Source organism: Puma concolor, chromosome B4 (genome assembly GCF_028749965.1).
Source record: "Puma concolor isolate L17-30 chromosome B4, mPumCon1.1.hap2, whole genome shotgun sequence".
Taxonomy (NCBI): Eukaryota; Metazoa; Chordata; class Mammalia; order Carnivora; family Felidae; genus Puma; species Puma concolor.
This window is the reverse complement of record NC_141673.1, coordinates 84,523,026-84,536,879: the sequence shown is the minus strand read 5'-3', so window position 1 is coordinate 84,536,879 and position 13,854 is coordinate 84,523,026. Positions and strand designations below refer to the sequence as shown.

Sequence of the window (13,854 nt, the reverse complement as noted above, 5' to 3'; positions counted from 1 at the left end):
CCTTCCCTGTCAGTTAGACTGAGTCAAGGAGAAAAGTGACTTACAAATCCCAAGAAACTTGAGGCCAAAGGCTTAGCTCCATATTGTGATATGTCACTACCATATTTAAAGTTAATAAAGAGAAAGAATATCAGTAGCCTTAGAGGTAAATGTATGTGGTGTTTCCATAAACTTCTAAATATTTTTTAATTACTTTCTCTTAATGAATCAGGAGACAGAAAACCGGGCTCTGATTCTTAAAATTCGGATTCTCCAAGAAGAGGTGAGGTATGCTGAAATTGTTAAACACAGGCACAGATAAACATCTGGAAATCATACAAGCATGAGTTCTGACCCTGGATTAAATAGAAATTATCTGAATATTTAGGATTCTGTGAACCAAAGATCAGTTTTTGTTGTTGTTGTTGTTGTTGTTGTCAAATGGCAAGTGAGGAAGAATGGATAGGACTTTCATGTCTGTAATAGAAGTACATTATTACCTTTATAATTATCCGTGGAAGAAATGGTGTTTTAGAAATTCAAATTTAAGATGAAATGAAATTAACCCATATAAAAAGTATACAAATCAAGAAGGAAAATGTAGACATTATCTAATAATTTCCCATTATTATTCTACTGATCTAGATGGCAAAAGTCTTGAGTCTAAGATTCAGGCATTAGGTATGAAAGTCTGACTTTGGAAAAGCCATCTATCTTTTTTGGGTTAATAATACCTATTCCCTACAGTTATTTTGGAGATTGAGATAATGTATGTGAAGCTATTTGGTGAATCATAATGTACTTCATATATGTTAGGAAATATTAGTAATATCTCTAAAAAATTCTATGAAATAAGTTTTCTAAGCAACAGAATTAAAGCATTGAAACAACAGTTACCAAAGCTACTAGTAAGGTACTATTTTGGAGGAAAATTCTCTATAAGTACCTCTTGAATGTCAATTTATATATAGTTTTTATTTGGGCTTTTTATAAGTTTATCAGGAATATTTACTAAGCTGTGATGAACAGTCTGTGATGGAGAGTTATTCCAAATATGGGCCAACTGGACATTAAAGCAATTTTATAGTGGATTGGAAAGGAACGATTAAATGTCAAGAAATCCTACATTAGATTTAGGCATGGTTTAGCTACAAGGCCAGGTTTTCATGAAGTCTGTGCTTTACAAGTAAGTTCCCAGTGAAAGACATTTTTCTCCTTGTATTTAACATGTTTGACTAACATCAAAAAATTGTACAGAACTGAATTTAGAACTGAGATAGAAGGAGGAAGTTTTGGAACCCTTCAACATGAAACAACATTGCAAATACTGATTTGCATTAGAAAAGGCATATACTAGATTCATTACTAGATTCCTTAGGTGGTAAAAATCTGATATATTGTGAAGACTAACAGTGCAATAGTTTGGTGGTTAGTTCCATTCACTCCATTCATTCATTCATTCATTCAACCAACACATATTCATTGGGAGACTTCCATGTGCTAGGCACTAGTCTAGGTGTTGAGGATATAAGCTTAAGCAGAATAGTCCATGTGGAACTAGCATGCTAGGTGGTGATTAGTGCCATGGAGGAAAGAAAAGCAGAAAACAAAATTGTGGGACAGTGCAATTTAAACTAGAGTAGTTAGAAAAAGTAGCCCTATGAAGTTAATCACTTAATAAAAATGCAAGGTTTATCAGGAGAGAGCATTCCAGGCAGAGGAAACCATAAGCTCTAAGTCTTTAGGCTTAGTCTGCCTGCTCTTTGTGAAGGACAGCAAGGCCAGTTTGGCTGGAGCAGAGGGAAACAGCAGCAATAGGTACAGCAGAGAGCTGTGGGGAGCAAGACCCACCCACAGAGGCACATGTAGGCTTTGACAGACTCTGGCTGTTTCCACTGATTGAGATGGGAGCCGTTGGACAGTTCTGAGCAAATGAGTAATGTGATCTGATTCTATTTTAACAACATAACTCTGGCTGCTGGGTTTAAAAGCAACTGTAGTGAGGCAAGGGAAAAAATGGGAGACCAATTAAGAGGACCTTGTAACATGGCAGGCATAAGTTTATGGAGGCTCAGACTGAAGCAGTTAGAGTGGAGGTAGAGAGAAGTGTTAGATCAACAAATACTTTATAAAACATCCAAGGATATTTATCATATGTTCTGGTGATATGGAAGCTCTCTTCTGATTGTTTCCAATGTCTCACTGAGATAAAAGAAAAGACATCACCTGAGAGTGAGGAAGCTGGAGGAGGTATTGGAGTTTAAGGAGAGAAAGGATGAAATAGGCCAGGAGTTGATAAACTTTTTGTACAGGATCTCATAGTAAATATTTTTAGTCTTGCCTGGCTAAAAGGCCTTTGTTGCCATCACTCACTTCTGCCATTGTCATATGAAAGCAACCACAGACAACGTGCAAAAAAAAAAAAAAAAAAAAAATAGGGATGGCTGCATTCTAGTAAAACTATTTACAAACTGGGTGGTCAGCTGGAGTTGACTTGCAGGGGTGGGGTGGGAGAGTTGGTGTAGTTTGCAGATCCCTGATTTAGGCCAGTGGCCCTGTGAATGGACTAGGATTGTATGATCTGATCACCAGTAAACACTGAAGTTAAAAATTATAAATTGAATGTGTGATCTGTTGGTTCATTTGTATTTTTCTTTAACAATGTTTATCTGAAAAGGTGCTGACAGGGAGTGGGTAGCAAGCAGAAATTAAGCAAATACTAAGAAGTAAGTGGGCGAGAAGCAAAGGAATTGAGGGGAAGTGGAAGGGAGGGATTATAATGATGGACCATGGAAGAATTTAAAGCTGAGTGAAAAGGCAACTGAGTTCACAGGAAAGTGGAAGGGTAATGAGAAGGTGGTAGGATCAATGGACTGTAGACTTCAGTGGGGACTGAAGGTTTGTTGGCTCTCAAAGAAGTAATCTGGAAAGAAGTGGTGGTTAAAGAGTGAGATGCTAACAATGAAAATGAGAAGGGGGTCAAATTTTCTGGGAATGACCAGTTTGAAGATGAAGATGTGACCAGGGAGTGCACAGCCAAGGTGGCATGGAAGATAAGGGACTCTCAAGAGTATCCCTAGATGGTCATGTTAATTTTTTTTAAGTCTATTTATTTATTTTGAGAGAGAGTGCACATGTGTGCATGAGTGAGGGATGGGCAGAGAGAGAGAGGGAGAGAGAATCCTAAGCAGGCTCCACACTGTCAGCAACAGAGCCCTTTGTGGGGCTCAAACCCATGAACTGTGAGATTATGACTTGGGCCAAAAACAAGAGTCAGTTGCTTAACCAACTGAGCCATCCCGGTGCCCCCTGGATGGTCATGTTAAAAGGATCATGTTATTTTTGGATAAAGTCTAAAGTTTTTTCCCTTAGTTTAAAATGAATTGTGATATTAATGATGAAAATACCACTTCCTAAAAAAGACTTTGTGATGTTTGTTTGCTTGTTTGTTTGTTTATTTGGTCTAAATCTAAGAATATTATCTTCTTTTACCCAGAATACTAAGAACATTATGGATATCTATAAATTGGAAAAGAAGATTGAGGAATTGTCTAAAACTGAGACTGAGCACCAAGTAAGCACTTCCCAAATACTGGTAAAATATTTTCTTTTGTCAAACCAATATTACTTTATCAAGGTGTATATGACCCATTGACACAATAACTTTTGGTTATAAATTCTGAAATTTGTGTTCCTCAAAATGTCTCAATTAGAGTATATAAAACACAGTTTCTATTTTTTTTTTTTTTTACGTAATGGCTTTACTGATATATAACACACATGTCATTAAATTAGCCCACTTTAAATGATATGTCAGTGGTTTTCAGTATATTCACAGAGTTGTGCAAACATCACCAAAACCAATTTTAAAACATTTTTATCATCCCCAAAGAAATTCTTTTAGCAGTCACTCCCATTCCCCACCAACCCTAAGACAACCACTTTAGAGATTTTTTTTGTCTCTATAATACAGATTTACCTGTTCTGGACATTTCAATAAAATGGAATCATATACACCATGTGGTCTTTCATGATTGGTTTCTTTCACTGAACATGTTTTCAAGGTGCATTCATGTTATAAAATATATCAATACCTTATTTCATTTTATTACTGGATAATATTCCATTTTATGGATATACCATGTATTATTTATCCATTCATCAGGTGATGAGCATTTGGGCTGTTTCTACTTTTTGACTATTATGAACAGTGCTCCTATGAACATTTGTATATGCATTTTTGTGTCCATGTGTTTTCTCTTAAGTATACACTTAGGAGTAGAATTACAGGGTCATAGGATAACTATGTTAGACCTTTTTAGGAACTGCCAGACTCTCTTCTGGCACCATTTTATATTTCCACCAGTTATGCATGAGGGCTCAGATTTCTCCACATCCTTGCCAACACTTGTAACTATTTATATTTTTTATTATAATGGTATTTTCTAATTGAGAGGTATCTGGTTTTGTAAATCCCTCAATCATCAAAGATTTCAGCTATTATACCTTCATAATGCATAAAACAAGTGCTGGGAAAATGTATCCTTGATTGAATTAAGGGATAATAACCTACAAAAATGATTTTTTATCTAAACTGCATCTAAAAAGTCTATATTTGGTGTATATTTTGTTATGTATTCCATACATTCTTATCAGGAAACTAAAGAATATTAATAAATTTAGGAATTCATATCTACTTATTGTCATCTTAATAGTTTATTTGAATAATATTTTTTGCTGTAGTATATGTGTGAAATGATATATTTAAATTTCATGTTTGTAGGTATGTGTGTATACATACATATATATATATATATATACATATATATATATATACATATATCTCATAGTTTAGACATTCAAATTAATTTTATTCTAGGAATGACTGTTTTTGGAAAACACAACTGTCATAAACTAGTAGAAAGAGTTAGAAGACATGGGTTCAAATCCTGTCTTCTCTACTTAAAAGCTTTATGACCTCAAGCAAGTAGTTAACCTCTTTTAAGTCTTTCTTTTCTCACCTACTAAATGGCTGTGATATTTTCTACCTAATCCCCAAGCTTGGTGGAAACTCAAATGAGAAGATTATGTGAAAATACCTAAAAGGATATCAAATATATATGATTAAGGGATGATTCTACTTCTGACTATGATGATCATTTTTCTAGGTTTTCAATTTAATCAGTATACATACTTGTCAATTATATTTAGAAGACTTTGCCAACAAACTTGCCTTTGGTTTGAATAAACCAATATATTCTAATATTCACTCTGCTAAGAGACATCTTGAACATTTTTAAACTATGTTTTTAAAAGACAGTTTTTTTTTCTTGCAATCTAACTAATGAGATTTTGGCAAGTTTAGGTTATGTTGCTAGATCATCTGTGGGTTTCTACAATACTTGTTATCCAAGAGGAAGGGTCTTTTATATGTTGACATAGAATTTGTGTTCATGTTCTATCTAGACTTCCATTTTCACCAAGAAAATGAAGACTCTATTGGTCTTCTTATTATATAAAGTGTAAAATAGTGGAAAGGGCACATGACTAAAGCTGAAGATTCATATTATAGGCTCAGTTCTGTCCCTTACCATGTGTGACATTGAGCAAGTCTTTTAATAGTGCTGAGCTTCAACTTCCTCACTGGTAAAGTGAGGGCAACAGCCCTAGCCTCTCGAGTTGTCATGAGGCTGATGTGAAAGTTGTTTATAAAGAAACACATGCCCGTTAAAGGTGCTTGAGAAACATGTCTCCCTTTTGGAATGATTTTATGGCATTATCTTTTACCAAAGCAATGTCCCAGTGGCCTTCCCGAAACTTGTCTCTTTTCAGATGCAGTTACACATATATGAGAACACTTTGCTTAATAAAGATGCAAGTTTGCAGAAGGTTGGTATGGTCCCTGCCCATGAAGTCCCATGGGGTTTGCTAGCTCTCCCCAAATCATAAAGGAGATGGTCATTTGTGTAACTTCACCCCTATTAGAGTACCTGATTCTAATATTCTATCACAGGACTTTCCTCTATAATACTTCACAAAAATGTTCTTCTGAACAAAGAATACAGACTTTGTCATCTGGGATAAGTTTTGACATATCCTAAGTTTGGGTGGTATTCATCCATGTATGTAATACTCGTGTGCCAATTACCAGTTACTGGCTAGATATGGTGATGTAGTCTTTTTTTAAGTTTATTTATTTAGAGAGAGAGAGTGTGTGTGTGTGCATGTGCAGGAGGGGCAGAGAGAGGGAGGGAGAGAAAAAACCAAGCAGGCTCTGTGCTGTCAGCAGAGAGTCCAATGTGGGGCTCAAAATCATGAACCATGAGATCATGACCTGAGCTAAAGTTGGAAGCTTAACCAACTGAGCCACCCTCGTGCCCCAGTGATGTAGTTTTAATTCATAATAACTTAAATGAGTGTGCATTTAGGGAACAAGAAGAATATATTCCCCAGTTATTTCTACCTAGATTGATTTGATTGATAGATAGGTAGATAGACATGATTTTCTTTATCATTGTATCCTTAATCATGACCTATGTATTAACAAAAGATGCTGGCTACAGAGATGCTGGTTATGGTAGCTTTAAGAGACATAGGAAGGACACAATCTAAGTAATAAACTTCCAAGATGGAGGAAGTGAATAAAGAGCAGTATTTCCTTTTCGTTTCTCTGTTACAAAGTTTCAAAGGAATCCTTTATGAATTGTGGACATTGATGAAGATACTGAATATTGTACCAAATTTCTGTCTTCATTGTGAGTGTTCTTTGTCTCCATAGAGTGCATTGTTGTAGTGGCTTCTCACTTCCTCCGTAACTCTGGTCTTTCTACCACTTTGCATTTCTGCCCAACATTCATAAGGTATTGATTGAGCACTTCCCATTTGCCAGGCACTATGTTAATCATGAGGTAAAATTATAGGTCAGACAGTGACTGTACCTTCTGGTCTTAGAGTACAAAACTATGATTAACAGATATCATTTGAACTGGATAAAATTGGATGCCTTAATAATTCATTAGTCATTTGCAGGTAGACTGATTTTTTTCCTGTTATGATAGTAAATATAATTTTGACTTGAGCTTAAGAATTACCTTTTAGAGTTTGATTCCACGGAACCAGGCAAATATAGAACATAACGGCACCAGTTAGGTATAGCTGCCTTGCTGTCCCATACTTTTTTTATGTGGTTTTAATCATAAACATAGACTGGTTCAGCTTTCAAATAAGATTGGTAGAAGGTCTCATCATCATTGAGCATTTACAATTTTTCTGTGGCTCAGATTGAGAATCTAAATATGATTTGGTAGACTCATACATGTATTTGGTATTCTCTCTTCTGCTTTTCAGAAGGATTTAAGTATAGAAGAACTTAAGTCAACCATCATAGAATATGGAAACATTATAGAGGTATACCATAATAATCTCACAGTTTGCAAGGTGGGGTTGTTTAAATGTAAATCCCCCATTACAGTAACACGTACAGCCTAATGTTGTATGTGATTCCAGAATTTACGAGGGGATAAAAACAAACTGGCTCATGAATTACAGCACTTGCAACAGGAACTTATCTTGTAAGTAGAGCAACTTCTCACCAGCCTTCTCTCTCTCATGTGCCTCCACCCTGCATTATTGGTCTGCTGAGCTATGTACAATTCTTTGTGCCACATTCATGATATTTTTCTCTCCTTTTCTGCAATAGATCTCCTTCTCAGTTTTCCATGACCCATGCTTTTTTCTTACTTTGAGATTAAGCAATCCTTTTGAATGCATGCATGGCATGCTGTTCTTACCTCTTTATTAACATACATCATCTTATAATTGTTTTTAAGTATGCACACTATGCTATCCAGGAGTCTACAGGAGCCACACAGATATCAAAAGTGAGCAAAATATTTGGGATAAGTGCACACATTTAGAAGAGTGACAACTGAGAAAAGTGTATTACCCAGATGAAGGCCAGCGAATCAAGAATATATGGGCCCAGTGTAGCTGCATCTTTTGATTTTTAAAAGAAAAGCCAGAAATCTAGATTTTCTCATTTTTAACTATTGGCTCTAGTTCTTAAAAAAAGAGAGAAAAAAAAAGCATGGCCTACTTGTTTACAACCGCCTAGAGTCATTAGTCTGTGCTGGTCCTGGAGGACAGAGAATATTATTTCTCTCTATTACTAAGTACCTTATACAATCCTTGGCACACATGAGGGCTTACTGGAGTGATAAACCCCATTTGGGTGACTTATAACATAGTCACATCTAACTGGACTGGATTATTATTTTCATTTTTCAAGAAATGGGATCCAGCTGAATGTTAGTGAAGAGTGTAATAGTATCATCTCTGAAGAAGAAAAATCTTTACATTGTGAACTCACTCTTGCTCAATCTGCAGAGGTAGGTAATTATCATCAAATGCAAAACTTCATAAAATAAGACCATATGCAATAGCTTACTTCAGGTGAAGGTCCAAGCTTGCTGAAGAGCACCTGTGATATTTTGAGGAAATCTGTTGAATGTTTTTAGAATCCAAACCTAAAGTCTCTTAGCGTGGAAAAAAAAATGGACCTTTTTCACGTTATGACTGAAAATCATAGTGAGGTTAAGGCTAAGATTGAAGAAGCATGTGTTCAGTGAATCCAGACTTTAGAAATCTGTATAGTCTTGATATTTTTTTAGGAGAAAGTACCTGTGCCGATACCCGGGCCTGGGGTCCTGAAGATAACAATAGAGATCCATGAACTATCTTTAGGTATTTCCCTAACCCTCCGAAATAAATGTATCTGACAAAAATAAAGATGCTTAGAAAAATCATGAAATTTCTTTGCTCTAAAATGAAATTGTAGCATCCCAATGTAATGGCACTGATTATTACATTCTGAACAGAAATTAGCATTTTTATGTTTTTGGTTAATTTAAAAATGCAAATGAATTATTACTTTAAAAAATTTCTGTTAGGAAGACCCAGTTTTCTCAGCATGGGAGGAAATTATCAAAAGCCTTCTTGGGGATGAAATGTTGGAGATCCACCCCCCAAAGACTATATTTTTACTCCTTTGTACTTTCCAGTCTGGGCTTGTTGTGTTAGGAAATGTTTTGTTAGCAAATTGCTTTCTTTTCACCACTTTGATGGGCTTTCCATGTCTGTGGACGATGGATATGTCAGAATGTCCTCCTCCTGACAGCTGTGACATGACCTTGAAAGAAGAGGAAAAATGTCTTCAGGGCAAATGCTGTTTGAATTTCTCCTGCCAAGGATCCGGGGGCAACATATGCTGCCTTCATCTAAAGCTGTCTCCGGCAGCCTTGGACATTCTTCTGAGGGCTGTGCTTTCCTGACATTCTGTTTCAAATACTCATCATCTTACTGTGTTTTTGAAACCGGGCCAGACTGCCAGACTGAATGAAATGGTGGCAAATCTGCCACAGCAGTCCTCTGAGATGATAATGATGTCAAGATGCCAGCCTGTAAAGTTCTATACTTCTAAACAGGGGTTAAGCAGCTGGCAAAGTTCTGGCTCTGAGGTTTATCGTTCTAATGGCTTAGGAAGTGTAGAAATAAGAGCTCTTGAAATGTTTTCCAATAGGCAACAAGAAGGAAGTTAAATGTGGTGTGGTCGTGTATCAAAAATACGATAGGAGATGGATGCTTTGGGAGAACCATAAGAATTATCCTTTGGAAAACATCATCTGAGAGTGACTTTTATGAAAGGAGGAGACAAAAGAAACTAGTTTTTTGTGGTGGTGGTTATTGAACACCCTCCCTATAGTTTTTTTTTTTTTCTTGTGTATTTCTTTACCTTCCCCTATTTTCTTAAATTAGAGCCATAGTGGTTTATATTATCCACATGTAAATGTTATCTATTGAATAAATGTTTTTCCTTAAGAATGAATAAATGTTAAGTTGACGCCATCCTAGAAAGAAAATGTAAGCTGTTGTTCGGTAACGTAGGAGGATTTTATAAAACAACTAGCACTCTTTGGTGGGGACAGTTATATTGACCCATGAATATCATTTGCATAAAAAAATGTTCTTTATTAGAATGACAGAGTTGTGGACACTTTAATAATTGTTTCAGGACAATGAAGTTGAGTGGCAGTGCAGTTTCACCAGTTTGTCATCTCTGGATATGTTGATGGACCAAGAAATGCTATTACTGAGAAAATTTGAACAAAAGGGAGTGGAATTCACAGCTGTCCTTCAAAAGCTGGTATTGTGTAACATGTACTGTGGTGATTCACTGGCTACGAACATTTGCAGATAGCTGATCTACAGTATGTTTGTGGAGTACAGGCATATCTGTGTTTTGCTGAGATTCAAATTAATCCTATTATGAAAAGAGATTTTTCTTAAACCTTCCCGAAGATGATCTTCCAGTTCTGGCTCAATCAGGACAAATAGGTTGATCATTCGTTATAAATTGTTCGAACTTATTTTTCCTACAGGTTAATCATTAGTATCAGAGGACTGAAGACATAGCATCTAGTGAACAGTTTCTTTCTGGCTAATAGTAGTACCTCTTATTCCATTTTGATTTTTGGCTAGAAATGAGATGGTTAGAGGAAGAAAACATCTTACCTTCACGTTGGTATTTCTAGACCCTTTCATAGTACCTAGCGTATGGTAGGTAGTATTTAAAGAGTGGAAAAAGAAATCCATGAAAATGCTTGTTTCCTACTATTTGAGACAGGAATAAAAATGTGCATGTTTTGTCTAAAAAAATGATTCTATCTGTATGTATTCAGCATATATGCAGCACCTGACAAGAGTTAGCATTTACACATGGCAATATCCCCGGATAAAGGAAAGTCATGGGTGGCATTAAATGAGAAAGAACTGTGTATGGTGTCTTAATTATCTATAGAGGACCTTTGGTCTAAATTACTTCTTATATAATAGCATATGCCTTTCACCTGAATTCCCAGTTGAACATGTGGAATTCTTTCAGCACAAAGAAGTTTCTGAAGTTGAAACCCTCATGGATAGCTCTCTACAGTGGGTAACTGATCCAGAATTTACTGTGAAAAAAAAGTGGGAGAACAAGCTTACTGTAAGTGTTTTATGTGTTTGTGATTTTCCTATTTTTTCTTCTGCTTTATTAAACCAGGTAATATTATATGCAGTATCATTTCTAAGACTTTGTGTAATTTTCTGCTATCTCGGGCTGTTGATGCGTATGGAGTGAATGTCTGGGGATGTGTGTGAGTATGTGCATGTGGGTGAAAGTAAGAGTATGAGGGTGAGGATAAGTGTGTGTAAGGGTGAAGGTAAGTGTGTCTAAGAGTGAGAATAAGTGTGTGTGAACATGAGGGTAGCATAAGTGTGTGAGAGCATGAGGTAAGTGTGTGAGAGCGTGAAGGTAAGTGTGAAAATAAGTATGTGTGAGAGTAGGGAAAAGTATGGGAGAGCATGAAGATGTGTGTGTGAGGATAAGTGTGCATGAACATGAGGGGAAAAATGAGAGTGAGGATGTGTGATATGTATTAAAGAGACAGGATAAAATAATTGAATGGAAAAAGTATTTTATTTGAATCTTGTGAGAACTGCTAGTCTAAGCTTGAATTTTTCTTTGACTTATTAAAATTGCTTAAATTTGATGGAATAATTATTGTGCAAAGGAATGTTATTCCTGAGATTCTGATAGTTTCATTATACCAGAAATTAGCAGAACATTGGAAAAATGAGAACTTAGGTAACTATTTCCTGTTTGGTTATAAAGGAAGCATAAAAGAAGAAATCTCTTTATCTTTTATCTTATTATCTCTACTTCTTGGCTGCCAGACAACTTTCTAACATCCATAAGTTTCCTAAGTTAAGCTCAAGCAAGAAGTGAACTCTGAAGACTCTGAAATACTAATTTCAACCCCCTTGACAAACCTTTTTTTGTTTTAATTGCTTTTGAGTATGCTAATAAACAAATACTGATTTCATTGCATTTCCTTGCCCCATCCTATTCTAAAGCAGTTGTGATGATTGATGAAATGGTTAGGGACCGCTTATATTAAGAAAGCTCAATTTTAGTCACATAATAGGCACGCAATATGTACTTGTTAAATTGAGATAATGGGTCCAAAAAATAATCTTTGGACAGTTGAGACTTGGTATCTGTTCAGTTAGAAGTTTAGTGTCTAATAACCATGAATACTATTGAGATGGGAATGGCCTGTCATTTGTTTATATTTAACACTGAAATAGTGGAGTTTGTTTTGTGACTTTTCTTGTAGGAAGTCAAATATAAAATGGAAGAGAAACTAAATCTTTGCATATTAACGCTGAACACCTTGGGAAGCCAGAAAAAATCTCTTGATAAAGAATCTGTCAAATTAATAGAGATTTTGAAGAGATTCAGGCTGGAATATTTTTATTTCAGAAAAGAATTCCTTTCCAGGTGATGGTCATTTATCTGCAAGAAACCCATGCTTTGTATAATGACACGTTTGGGATTGTACCATGGCATTCAGTTTACTTTTTTCAAGTTGTATGCATTGATTTCAGATGATGATCTCACTCTTTCAAGGAAGGCATTTTGTCTGATAATTTTCAATTATGAAGTAGCATGAAATTGACATAAATATATTCAACTTATATATTGCAATAAATTGCAAATAGTGAACTTTAAAATTTGTGGAAACCTATTGTATAAGGAGTTATTTTCCCTAAAGAAGAAAATTGGAATTATAGAATATAGAACTCTCTTAATCAGAAAGGACTTCAGAGATCATTTAGTAAAACCTTACAATTTTACACAGGACTGAAGCATAAAAATTTAAAGTGAATTGGTCAAGACCTTAGGGTTATTAATGGGAAATCTACAAAGAAGTCTATTATTAATGGAAGAATTTGAGTCTGTTGACTCCTGTCCCATCTGGCTTCATTTTCTGCCTCAGTATACAATGTATTTATTGCACTGGGCACTAGTCAATTATATTTCAAGTAAAAGAAGTCAGGGAATAGAGGACTCTAAATGTAAAATAATTTCCTATCTTACTCTCACCTTAATTCTTAATTCACCAAATTCTTGAAATTTGTGCCCTCTGTAAGCCACATACTAAACAAGGACAGCCAGTAACATCTTTTGTTGACCACTATTTATATATCTGCTAGTACCACACTAAGAATCCCCTTAAGAAATGCTTTTTTGGTGAGTGAATGAACATGGGTGTGTAGTGAATTTGAATAAGATAAAAAAAAAAAAAAAAAATGTAGTTAGAGACCAAAGTTGCTTAAAGAAAGTAGCCAGAAGAAACTGTTTTATTCCCACCCCACCCCACCCCAATAAGAAAATTAGATACCAGAAAGAAGTTAATACCAGAAGGAGATCTCTCAAGAAAATGATCATCTATTCTCCCTAAGAAGCAGGGAGCCCAGACTTCCCCATAGTGGTGTGTGGGTTAAGTGGATATGCAGCTTCCTTACACAGATAACATCTCCACAAAAGGGAGCGTTAAAATTCTTCTTCTTAGCAACAAAGACCTATTTGGAGAGAGTCATTTCTGAATAAGTGAATCTTCTATATTCTATAAGACTCACAAGCAGCCCAACTAAGTAACAATAGGTGAAATTTGTTGAGAGCTTACTGTGTTAGATGTAGTGTTAAGAATTTGACATTCATTTATCTTGAGAGTTTCAGAGATTCATTCAAGGTTGCCCAAGAGGGATTATTAAGTGGCAGCTGGGATCAGACCTAAATGTGTGTAACTTCAAAACCCGTGTTCTTTCAACTATTAATCCCCTACCATCCTCTTGTTAAAATTGGATGAAATATTCATTAAATATATTCTGGGAACCTGGTATTGAGCAGGTTAAGCCCAACTGGTTAAACCCCTGCCTTCCGGATATAATTTTAAATAGACAAAACCATTTAGTGGCTACACAAAAAAATGA

At 35.6% G+C, this 13,854-nt stretch overlaps 1 protein-coding gene across 1 annotated transcript in view; it reads left to right on the top strand.

Moving 5' to 3' along the window:
- The window catches only part of IRAG2 (inositol 1,4,5-triphosphate receptor associated 2), a 128,904-nt gene that overhangs the window by 45,417 nt on the left and 69,633 nt on the right, over nt 1-13,854 (top strand). Inside the window, exons 8-16 of the mRNA XM_086713834.1 lie at nt 212-262; nt 3,476-3,553; nt 5,812-5,868; nt 7,327-7,386; nt 7,486-7,550; nt 8,267-8,366; nt 10,049-10,180; nt 10,919-11,020; nt 12,195-12,358. Coding sequence (XP_086569960.1) covers nt 212-262; nt 3,476-3,553; nt 5,812-5,868; nt 7,327-7,386; nt 7,486-7,550; nt 8,267-8,366; nt 10,049-10,180; nt 10,919-11,020; nt 12,195-12,358 — 809 coding nt within the window. The remainder of the gene's footprint in view (nt 1-211; nt 263-3,475; nt 3,554-5,811; nt 5,869-7,326; nt 7,387-7,485; nt 7,551-8,266; nt 8,367-10,048; nt 10,181-10,918; nt 11,021-12,194; nt 12,359-13,854) is intronic.